General features: G+C 34.6%; 1 protein-coding gene across 1 annotated transcript; it reads right to left on the reverse strand.

Annotated features, from left to right (window-relative positions):
• Positions 1–1185: 1185 nt before the first annotated feature.
• On the reverse strand, positions 1186–1503 carry LOC105714849 (large ribosomal subunit protein eL36-like). Its single transcript, XM_064366773.1, has one exon. The coding sequence runs from the start codon at positions 1501–1503 to the stop codon at positions 1186–1188; it is 318 nt and encodes a 105-aa protein (XP_064222843.1).
• Between the last annotated feature and the right edge of the window lie 11265 nt (positions 1504–12768).

The raw sequence follows: 12768 nt of genomic DNA on the forward strand, positions 1-12768 counted from the left end.
GATCAGGCTCTCTCTTAACCATCTAGCTTCATCTTTTCCCTTTTAACTCCTGTTCTTCCAATTTTCTGCACTGTGCAGTTTCACATCTAGGTCATGCTTTGTGATGTCCCTGGATCTTTATACAGGCCAATCCCTTTGCCTGAAATGTTTCCCAGATTTTCAACCTATTCCTAATTACAGCTGGCATAGAATGGAATAGAATCCAAATTCTTTATCTCACCTAAAGGCCTTGCAAGATCAAGCCTCTGCCCCTAGTTCCAGCCACGTAAGCCCTCTTCTCACTCCTGTAAACACCAAGTCCTTTATGATCTCCAGTTTTCCATGCATGTCATTATTCCCATTTAGAAGTTTGATTTTTTTTGCTCCACTTTTCATTTACTTTACTCTTATATGCTCCAGGTCTCATTTCACATAGACTTTCCTCAGGGAAAATTTTCTCAAATTCATCTTTACATCGGAGTAGAAACCCCGTTACACATTTTTTAAGCTCTTTATACCTTTTCTTCATAGCTTTTAAGTCACATTTTCTAATCGTATGTCATCTGATTTAAAAAATTAATATCTATTATCTACAAAAGACTTTATAATCAATGGAAAAATAGCACTTTTCCTTGACAAGAAATCAAATCTTTCACCTAGACCTCCTGACAGATGGTAGAACAGGTAACCTGGCAGTCATTTTCACATTTTTAAATTTTTGCCAGTTTTTATTTATGTAATTAAATTGGCTTTTTATAAGAGCTGAGCAAGAGAAACAACATGTTTTTATGCCCATTAGTCATACCGTCAAACTTTATTATATCATAATCATTCCTCAATAGTCAGGAGTGAGAATACTGATTCCTTGCAATGAAGATATTAAAGAAAATATGTATTTATAATAGGACATGAAATGTGGGAAATACAGAATATCTAACATTAGTGGTAAAGCCAGTGAGTTTATCTGGCTTTCTTTGTTTTTTAACTTTTATTTCATTTTCAGTGTTACATGTGCAGGTTTGTTATATACTTAAAATGCATGTCATGGGGTTTATTATAGTGACTATTTCCTTACCCAGGTAAAAAACATAGTACCTGATATGTATTTTTTTGATCCTTACCCTCCTCCCAATCTTCACTTTTTTTTTTTTTTTTTTTTTGGGGTGCAACTGTTTTTTATTTCAGGGAGACAGCAGGGGAGGGGGCTCAGTGTTTCTTGGCAGCAGCTTTCCTCATGGCAGCCAGGACATTGCTCAGCTCCTTCTGCTTCCTCTTGGCCTGGATGTGTGAACCCACCCTTTTCTTGATGAACTCAAGGGCCCGTTTGTCCTTGGAGACCTTCAGCAACTCCATGGTGTGCAGCTCGTATGGGGCAAAGCCACACACCTCCCGAATCATGTCCCGCACGAACTTGGTGTGTTTGGTCAGACGCCCGCGGCGGCAGCTGTGCCTGGGCTTGCTCATGTTCTTGGTTACCTTGTGGCCCTTGTTGAGGCCCATGGCCATAGGATACCGAAGAGCCATGGCTGCTACTCTCCAATGGCGACTGTGGCAGAAGGGCCACTCTTCACTTTCAATTAGGCCCCAGTGTCTAGTGTTCCTTTATTTTTGTCCAAGTACAGTCAAAATTTAGCTCCCACTTACAAGAGCAAGTATGCAGTATTTGGTTTTCTGTTCCTGTGTTAGTTTGCTTGGGATGATGCCCAGGTCAATCCATGTTGCTGCAAAGGACAATGGTGCTTCCTAGTTTTCTTCTAGAATTCTTACAGTTTGTGATCTTACATGTAAATTTTTAATTCATGTTGAGTTGGCTCTTTTTATATGGTGAAAAGTAATAGTCCAGTTTAATTTTTCTACACACAGCTAGTCAGCTATTCGAGCACCACTTATTGAATAGCAAATCCTTTTCCCACTGCTTATTTTTGTCAACTTTGTTGAAGATCAGATGGCTGTAGGTGTGTTGCTTTATTTCTTGACTCTCAAACCTGTTGTTCTATGTGTCTTTGTTTGTACCAGTACTATGCTGTTTTAGTTACTGTAGCTTTGTAGTATATTTTGAAGTTGGTTAATGTGATGCCTCCAGCTTTGTTCTTTTTGCTTAGGATTGCTTTGGCTAATTGTGCTCTTTTCTGGTTCCTTATGAATTTTAGAATAGTTTTTTTTCTAATTCTGTGAAAAATGACAGTAGTTTGATAGGAATAGCATTGAACTTGTAGATTGAGCATTGTGACCATATTAACAACATTCATTCTTCCAGTCGATGAGCATAGAATGTTTTCCCATTTGTTTGTGTCATCTATGACTTTGTTCAGCAATGTTCTATAGTTTTCCTTGGAAAGAACTTTCACCTCCTTGATTCGATGTATTTCTAGGCATTTTATTTTTTGTGTGTGGCTATTTTAAATGGGATTTTGTTCTTGATTTGGCTCTCAGATGAAATCTTACTGTTCTTTCTCATTTTAAAGAGATAGAACTGAATTTTGAGAGTACTGGTTTGTCCTTAGACTAGTCATTAATAATAAATATAAAATACTGGGATAGTTGATTTATTTATTGACTTAATTTTTATTTTCTGGACTTCAGAATTTATATTCCCAACTTGATTTGGATGATTTTGAGATAGTAATATTCATACAATAATATCATGGGACCAATGAACTAAATGTCTGGCTTGAGGAAAGAGCATTTAAGGGCTGTCAAGTCAGTGTCTCTTGGAAAGTCCTGGATTGAAAAGGAGTGGAATTCTCTTTTACCTTTTTAGAATAGAAGTAAATTATTTTTAAGGAAATGTTACACTTTAGAAGCTGTAAACAATTATTCCACCTTAAGCAAATGAAGGAGGAAGCTTAATTTGAGGGATGAAGGAAAATGCAAGAGAACATTAGGAATGTGGGTAAGGAGATAGGAGACGCTCCCTCAGATGTAGAGATGAGCCGAAAAATGTGTCCGAGAGTTCACATTTTCTGATTTGCCTGTGTTTCATTCAATATTGGAACAAACTATTTTCTTTTTCAAATGGACTTTGTAGCTGGTTTATATGCACATCTTTTTACTCTAATATTATGTTTTCCGTTACCAAGGAGCAGACTGTCACCCTAGTAACAGAAGTGTCATATCTTACATGTGCACTCTTTGAAGAGAACATCACACATTCATTGCAGATAATAATGTGATCAGAAAAGATAACTTTTTAAAGTGTTTTTTAAAGAAAAGTATGCACTTGAAAAAAATGCCCAAAGGATATATCTATTATAAAGGGTAAGGAAAATCTCACCTTTATAAGTTATAATTGGAGGCTAATTATTACATGTTTACCTTCTAAGTACTTATTACATGTATTGTTACTAAAAGCATATGTCTATGTATATTTATATTTCTGACTTCTTATATAAATATTAGCATATTATACAAATTTTCTCCACTTTCATTTATTCACTTTCAATATATCCTAGAGATCATGGCATATAAGTATGTAAAGTTACTCCTTATTTCTTTTTGAAACTAGAATGCATAATTTTTAAGAGCTCTTCAAACTCAGACATTTATGTTTTCTGTAGAGTCATGGAAAGAAATTATAGCTATCTGTTGTCCGTGCTGTATCTTTTTTTTTTTCCTTTAAGCTTGTTTTCAAAGTATACTGCTTTGTTCAGCAGTTTCTTATAGAGAACATATTTTAAAAAATACAAAATGGGATGTCTGTCTCCAGAATCTCTACATTCTCTTTCTTTTGTCATAAGGAAATAGCCCTCTTCTCCAATCAACAATTACGGTGAACCTATTATGTTTTGTCACTTAGTTAACTACTAGGTATTCAATAGTGACCATTATGTTTGTTGCACTCAAGGTGGTTAAAATGTAGCTTATGATTGGATGTGGTGTCTCATGCCTGTAATCCCAGCACTTTGGGAAGCAGAGGTGGGTGGATCTCCTGAGGTCAGGAGTTTGAGACTACCCTGACTAGCATGGTGAAACTCCATCTCTGCTAAAAAATACAAAATTAGCCAGGTGTGGTTCCACATGCCTGTAATCCCAGCTACTTGAGGGGCTGAGGCAGGACAAGCTGTTGAACCAAGGAGGGGGAGGTTGCAGTAAGCCGAGAATGCACCACTGCACTCCAGCCTGGGAAATGAGTAAAACGCTGTCTCAAAAAACAAATGTAGCTTATAACAACAGATATGCTCATAGAGATGATCAATAATGTGTTAGAACTTATATTAAAGAAGTCACTAGGTAGTAACATATAAAATAAAAAGAAGTCAACTTGTTTATTCATAACTGGTAAAGATTTAAATTATTAATAAAACCTGAATCAGATATAAAGATGGACTTTTTAACTATCAACCTATACTAAATGAACTGATATATCCAAACACATCACAGTCAGAACTGTTTCTTCCATAGATGTCAGGGAAAGCCTTTCCACATTAGTGTACCCCATCAGAGTAGGGTTATGTGCATGAAGGGTCATCTGAGACATAGATAGAATGAAGTAGTGCCATGCATAAGCTGTGACTCATTATTCAACTCATTAATCACATAAGTCACATGTTTCCCTTGGAGAGAAACAAATGAAAGAAGAAGTGAGATGAGATGCTCTATATTATGAAGAACTGCAGAGAGGCATTGAACAAGGAATGAAGGAATGAAAAAACATGATGTATTTATGAAAATGAAAGTGATTCCACATGGCTAGAGCTGCAGTTACTGGAGTTCCAGTGTTATATTAAATCACACAATGCTGCACATTACTGCCACTACCAATTTATAATGTCTAATCTACCAAGTTCCCAAAGCTGACGTAAATTATTCTCTGAATCCTTAGGTCTCTCCTTCCATCTTCCACATTTGTTCTTTTAACATATATCCATTTTTGCAAGAACATATTCTACCATTTTTAACCTCTTTGTGAGAAGAAAAAATGTCTGCCTTTTATTCATACAGAAAATATAACATAAGACAAAAATTTACTTAACTGCTTTTCCCACCAACACTTGACTTTCTGGTATTCTACCATTTGTATTATTATTTCTCTCTATTTAGAAGAGTTGGCCTTTTACATGATTACGAGTTATGCTATCACCTTTACTATGGATTCCATTCTTTCCCATTACTTTGTAAACATTACATTTTTGCTCTTGATCTTTAAATCATCTCACTTTACCTGATTCTTGGTAATCACTTAAAAAAGTGTTTTTACAATTTTATTTAGTATTATGGATAGGTATCACATAAAAATGTATCCCACTCCATCTCAAACACAGAGATGTACACATTAAAAAATATTTTTAACCTTGACACAAACGAAAGAAAATCTACTAGCTTTTGAATTTGTTTGCTTTTACTTATCTAGTTATTTTAATTGTGATGTTAGGGTGTTGATTTCAGATCTTTCCCGCTTTCTCCTATGGAAATGTAGGGCTATAAATTTCCCTCTAAGCACTGCTTTAGCTGTGTCCCAGAGATTCTGCTATGTTGTGTCTTTGTTCTCATTGGTTTCAAAGAACTTCTTTATTTCTGCCTTAATTTCGTTATTTACCCAGTAGTCATTCAGGAGCATATTGTTCAGTTACCATGTAGTTGTATGGTTTTGAGTGAGTTTCTTAATCCTGAGTTCTAATTTGATTACACTGTGGTCTGAAAGACTGTTTGTTATGATTCCTGTTCTAAAGAGCTTCTACACAGCAAAAGAAACTGTCATCAGAATACACAGGCAAACTACAGAATGAGGGAAAGATTTTTTCAATCTATCCATCTGACAAAAGGCTTACATCCACAATCTACAAGAAACTTAAACAAATTTACCAGAAAAAACCAATAACCCCATCAAAAAGTGGGTGAAGGATATGAACAGACACTTCTCAAAAGAAGACATTTAGGCAGCCAACAAACATATGAATAAAAGCTCATCATCACTGGTCATTAGAGAAATGCAAATCAAAACCACAATAAGATACCATCTCATGACAGTTAGAATGGTGATCATTAAAACAACAGATTTTTAAAGGAAATAATAGATTTTTAAAGGAAACAACAGATGCTGGAGAGGATGCAGAGAAATAGGAACAATTTTACACTGTTGGTGGGAGTGTAAATTAGTTCAACTGTTGTGGAAGAGAGTGTGTCAATTCCTCAAGGATCTAGAACCAGAAATACCATTTGACTCATCAATCCTATTACTGAGCACATATCCAAAGGATTATAAATCATTCTACTATAAAAGCACATGCACGCATGTTTACTGCATCACTATTCACAATAGCACAGACTTGGAACCAAGTCAAATGCCCATCAATGATAGATTGGGTAAGGAAAATGTGGTACATATATACCGTGGAATACTATGCAGCCATAAAAAATGAGTTCATGTCCTTTTCAGGGACATGAATGAAGCTGGAAGCCATTATTCTCAGCAAACTAACACAGGAACAGAACATCAAGCACCACATGTTCTCATTGAGAAGTGGTAGTTGAACAATGAGAACACATAGACACAGGAAGGGGAACATCACATACTGGGGCCTGTTGCGGGGTAGGGCACTAGGAGAGGGATAGCATTAGGAGAAATACCTAATGTAGATGATGTGTTGATGGGTGCAGTAAACCATTATAGCACATGTATACCTATGTAACAAACCTGCACGTTCCGCCCATGTATCCCAGGACTTAAAGTATAATAATAATAATAATGAAAGAAAATCTCTAAATAAAGAAGCATAAGATTAGCAAGTATAAGTGCTACTTTCTATGGGAAAGAGCCTATGAGGAATCAAGATTAAATATAGACCTAGCTACCTGGGCATGAGGATTTTAAATTCTATTACCAGGGATAGAAACATTTCTGAAATGATGGAATGAAGACCTTAGGAAATCTGCTTCTCCATAAAAGCAATGAAAGCAGTGGAAAAAACTGTCCAAATCAACTTGTTTAGAACTCTGAAAATTAACCAAAGACTTGGAACTATCCAAAGAGTGTTGTTCAGAAAAACAGCTGGATCTTAGTAATAACATTGAGCTTTGTGACGTTTTAACTTGCCCTAATTCTCTATCCTCTCCCCAGCTCCACAGCAGCCTTGAAAATAAACAGCATTACAACTACAGTAGCTGTGAATCCAGCAGCCAAGCAGCCACTGGAGGGGGAAGAACAGATTTGAAGATTCCCAAAAGCCTTGTCCCTAGAGAAAGAAATGTCATTATTTGACCTCTCAGGCAGCTCACTGAAAAGCTTCATTCTCAGAGCTTTTCCTTATTTGACCTGGTTCAGAACTCACTCTGAGTGAGCAGCCCTATTTCCACCCAGTTTTTTCAAAAACAATCAGTAGCAAGATTTTAATATTGCAGCTGCCTGAGGTGGTGCTGCTCATTGGGGCTAACAAGAGGCTGACTGAATATTTTGAAAAAAAAAAAAAAAAAAAAAAAAAGCTGAGGAAAGAGATATCCTTAGGGTGCTTTCAAAATCTCTGCCATATTCTTGAGACTCTAAAAGGCCACATTAATGAGCAGAGCTGTTCATCTATTCAGGAAAGGCCTTAAAAGGCACTAACCTCTCACCTCATATGGAAATGCAGTGGACTCAGAATAGTCAAAACAATCTTGAATCTTGAAGAATAAAAGTAGATACTTACACTTTCTGATTTCAAAACTTACTACAAAGCTACAGTAGTTGACACTATGTGTTACTGACATAAAGACAAATATATGGACCAATGGAATAGAATTTAAAGTTCAGAAACAAAGTTCAGAAATATAGAGCCATACATTTATGCAGAATCACTTTTTTACAAGGTGCCAAGACAATTCAATGGGGAGAGAAGACTGTCTTTTCAACAAATGATGTACTGGGATAACAGGACATCTATTTGCAAAAGAATGAAGTTAGACCCTTATCTCACACAATATGCAAAAGTGAACTTTAAATGGATCATATACCTAAATGTAAGAGCTACAATTCTTAGAAGAAAACACAGCAGTAAAATTTTTGTGACCCTGGATTAGGCAATGATTTCTTAGAAATGACTCCAAAGTACAAATGAGTTTTTGAAAAAGATAAGTTGAGCTACACCAAAATTTTAAACATTTGTACTTCAGATGATACCATCAAAAAAGGGAAAAGACAGTCCGTAGAAAAGGAAAAGATATTTGTAAATCCTATATCAAATGAGAAACTGGTATCCAGAATATATAAAGAATGATTACAACTCAACAATAAAAACACAAATCATTTACTTCCCACTAGGAGAGAGAACATATGCATTCAAGAAGTAGGCACTAAATTATCACATAAAATACACAAATAAAGCTTGGAATCAAGGAAAGAGTATGGAGGAAAGAAAAATATATGAGAAGAAGGAGAGAGGAAAAGAGAGACAGAGAGAGAGAGAGAGAGAGAGGAGAGCCTTGGATGGAAAAATAATCATCATCACCAGTGGCATACAACAACCTCTAGTATACGTGAGGGTGAAGTCTAAATATGTGGTATGCACATAGTTACAGAAATCTCAAGCTGAGAACTGAGCACTACTGTTGCATGAATGAAATAATTAAGGGCCCAGCAGAAGTACACATGAAACTTCAAAATAAGTATGTTACTAAAATTTCAGACTTTCGTATCTCAAAAGTACGCGAAATTCCTCTTTAAAACAACACAATTACAAATTAAATTGTAGTAAAACACATATTTCCTCTGGCATTCTTCCCTCACTCTCTAGCTTAAGAAAACTCCTTTCTCTATTTCCTCTGGCCAGGAAGTTGTCAGGTTTCTATTTGAGGTTTAGCCTCCAATGCCCCTACACAGCTCTGGGAGTGGGGCTGAAATTCAGGGCAAAGCCATAAGAGAAAAAAATCATGAAACAAAACAGGAAATCTTCCTCATTAAGTCACTTCTTCAAATTTTGTTATTCTATGGTAAACCTGTTTTTGTTTATTTTTGCATATCCTCAATGAGTCAATTTTGTATTTTTTTCCGGATGTGTTAGCTGTGATTTTCAGGAGGCATGGGCTATAGGAAGCTTATTCTGCCACAGTGGATCTAAAACTTCTAGAAATCGTCATTTGAATTCCATAATTTAGATTATTTTGTCTGTAGAAATGACTAGAAAACAATTTTAGAGAATTTAAAGTTTTTCTCAATGTAGCCAGAATTATCATAGAATAATGAAAGTACAGTCATAGAATGATCACAGAAACCAAAGGATGAGGAAATACTAGAACCCATAGAGTGGAAGTGATTAGTAGAAGGGGGAAAGATTAAAGTTATTTTCTGATTGTATCAAATGTGTTCCAATTATTGGATGAAAATTCAAATATGAAAATAAAGTTAACAGACATGTAGAATAGATTGGGATATATAAATATATATATCTATAGATTGGGATATATTGATCTATCCATCTATCTGTCTATTTGCCTGAAATCTCTAATAAATTACAAACAAGAACATATCCAATAATTTATACACAAGAATATCATCAAATTTTGACAAGAGCATAAGAGTTCATAATGAAAGGCACAATTTAGAGAATTATTCAGTAACAATGAAAAGTATGAGGCCTTGTATTAAGTCATATGCCCTTCAAGGTCTTGTGGATCACTTTTTAAAAACATAGCTTCATTTTTAAAGTGTCCACTAACTAAAAACTTAATAGGTTGTGGTAGTAATATAATAGAAAGCAAAATTTAAAATAAATATACTGCCTTTATACCTATTAAATAGTAACATTCTATAAACAATAAAATATGTATTTCATGAAAATTTGTAATTAAATTATATAAATTAATATTGTGTGTTATTTATGGAGAGCATATATTCAACCTTAGTATTAGAAAAACATGAAGAGAGGCTGGCAGCGGTTGCTCACACCTGTAATCTCAGCACTTCGGGAGGCTGAGGCGGGTGAATCACAAGGTCAAGAGTTCAAGACCAGCCTGGTCAATATGGTGAAACCCCACCTCTACTAAAAATAAAAAAAATTAGCTGGGCGTGGTGGCACACGCCCATAGTCCCAGCTGCTCGGGAGGCTGAGGCAGGAGAATTGCTTGAACCTGGGAGGTGGGGGTTGCAGTGAGCGGAGATCGTGCCACTGCACTCCAACCTGGCGACAGAGTGAGACTCCATCTCAAAAAAAAAAAAAGAAGAAAGAAAAACATGAAGAGAATATATATGTGCTTCAATATTGATTGTTCAGCTGTATCTAAGTCCTGAGTGTATGCTAATCAAAAGATAGATGTGAAGATTAACGTCACATTAAATACAAAGTGGAGAAAGAATAAAACACCTAGTCAGTTCAAACATAACCCCCAAATTGAAAGTCAAAAGGGCTGGTGCTTTGAATTGTTGGCAATGATTTGCAATTAAGCAGCTGCTCACATCTGCAGATCTGTGTAATTCACTGAAGGGTAAGTAGCAGCAGCATTGTATTTAATGCTGTTTAATCACTCTCCTGAGTAATGCTGACTAGTCCAGCTAACGCTAACTGAAAATAAAAGTGTTATTAAGCATGAAGGTGGGGATAAAATTTTATTACTCACGTATATGTAGTAAAACAATATTCTAAAAATACAGAAGAATAAAAAGCTAAAAACAAAAACCAAAGGACACAGTTTAGTGTTGAGGTTCCATTGCTGGGTGAGGAAGTAGAATGAAATCAGGAAGGATATACAGGACACAGGACAAATTGAAAGGTAATTTTCTAAAAGTATGGGGTGCTCATTGTATTGTCATTCTTCATATCTTAGGTATATTGTTTAATTATTATTTTGTACCTTCTTTAATAATAGATGATTACAAATAAAATGAGCAGAAGACATTGAGGCATTTCACAAAAGAGAAAACAAATGACAATTAAAAAATATACTTCAACTTACTGGTAAATAAAATGCAAAATAAAACCTCAATAAGAAACCATTTCAAATCCATCAAAGTAACAATTGAGAAGTTGGGTGATATCTTCAATTTTGATGATGTAGTATAGCAAGAACACTCACTCATTACTAATGGGAATATATGTAAGTACAAACACTTCAGGAAACAGTTGGTCATTTCTTAGTATATTTTAAATGTGGCAACTTTCAACACAATTATTAAATTTTAGGTATTAAATCCAGACAAACTCTTGGACATGTACATTCAGACAGCAAGGGTAAATGTAGCATCGTTCAAAACAATTTCATCTTAAGAACACACTAAACTCCTTATATAGGTCATGCTGTTCTATATAGCTCATTAACTATATAACAGGGGTTGAAAAGTAAAAAGGAAATGTTAGTAACAATTTTTGCACCTAATAAATAACATATGAATACTACAGTGATTTTTAATTACAAACCATATTTACAACCATTGAACCTATTTTCATTTGCTCATCTTTATTAGATAGAGACAGAACAGAAATTATTATCACCATTTTACAGCTCAGAAGACAGATGATTAAGAGAGTTTGTCATTTTCATAAGCTTATATATATAATGGTTACATTAACTTACTGTAATGACATAGTGTGTACAATCAAGTTTGCATTGTGATTAATCTAGACTGGTCTTAATGTATTAACTTTTTAGTACATTGTTGGGTTTAGTCTGTTCATTTTTATAAAGGATTTTGCTTCCCTGCTTATGAGTAAGACTGGCTAAATGCATGCAGTTTTTCTCTAGTTATGTTTATGCTATTGATTTCTGTCTTAATTGCATTGTGGTAAAAAAAAAAAAGATTATCTGAAATCCACCAACTTCTTGGAGTTTGCTGGCTAAAACCAAATTTGACCAATCTTTATTATATTTAATATAAGCTTGATGAGAATGCATAATTTCTAATTTTAGTGTAATATTCTAGATATGTGAATTATACAAAATTTAATTTGTTTTTTTCAATTCGTTTACTGAATTACTCTCTGTTTGGTATAAATTATTGAAATAAATAACATTAAACTACTGTAATGCCAGGTTTTTAAATTTCTCAATATAATCCATAAATTATTGTTATTTTATGTGTTGTTAGGTGATCATAAATTTAGAATATGTGTTATTAGGTGATCATATATTTAGAATTACTATATTTTTCTGATTTATTGAAACTTTTATCAATTCATACTGATTTGATTTGTCCTTACTAATTGTTTTTTAAAAAGTCTGTTTTGGTAGACATTATTCAGGCTACTCCAGGATGCTTTTGAGTAGTATTGGCATAATATATATTTCTCTATGTTTAAATTTACATCGTCTTAAAAAAGGTAGTCAGGTGTATGGTTAAAAGTGTAAATATCTTCTTTTGAGAAGTGTCTGTGCATATGCTTCGCCCACTTTTTGATGGGGTTGTCTGGTTTTTTCTTGTAAATTTGTTTAAGTTCCTAGTAGATTCTAGATATTAGCCCTTTGTCAGATGGATAGATTTCAAAACTTTTCTCCCATTTTGTAGGTTGCCTGTTCACTCTGATGATAGCTTCTTTTGCTGTGCAGAAGCTCTTTGGTTTAATTAGATTCCATTTGTCAATTTTGGCTTTTGTTGCCATTGCTTTTGGTGTTTCAGTCATGAAGTCTTTGTCCATGCCTACGTTGTGAATGGTATTGCCTAGGTTTTCTTCTAGGGTTTTTATGGTTTTAGGTCTTACATTTAAGTCTGTAATCCATGTTGAGTTAATTTTTCTATAAGGTGTAAGGAAGGAATCCAGTTTTAGTTTTCTACACGCAGCCAACAAACATATGAATTAAAAGCTCATCATCACTGGTCATTAGAGAAAAACCGATCAAAACCACAATGAGATACCATCTCATGCCAATTACAATGGCGATTATTAAAAG

The sequence above is a fragment of the Aotus nancymaae genome, unplaced genomic scaffold, assembly GCF_030222135.1.
Source record: "Aotus nancymaae isolate 86718 unplaced genomic scaffold, 86718_ANA_hifiasm-v0.15.2.pri h1tg000067l, whole genome shotgun sequence".
In the NCBI taxonomy this organism is placed as follows: domain Eukaryota; kingdom Metazoa; phylum Chordata; class Mammalia; order Primates; family Aotidae; genus Aotus; species Aotus nancymaae.

What these genes read in the sequence shown, in the direction of transcription:
- LOC105714849 (XM_064366773.1), bottom strand. Translation starts at nt 1,503, where the DNA reads ATGGCTCTTCGGTATCCTATGGCCATGGGCCTCAACAAGGGCCACAAG.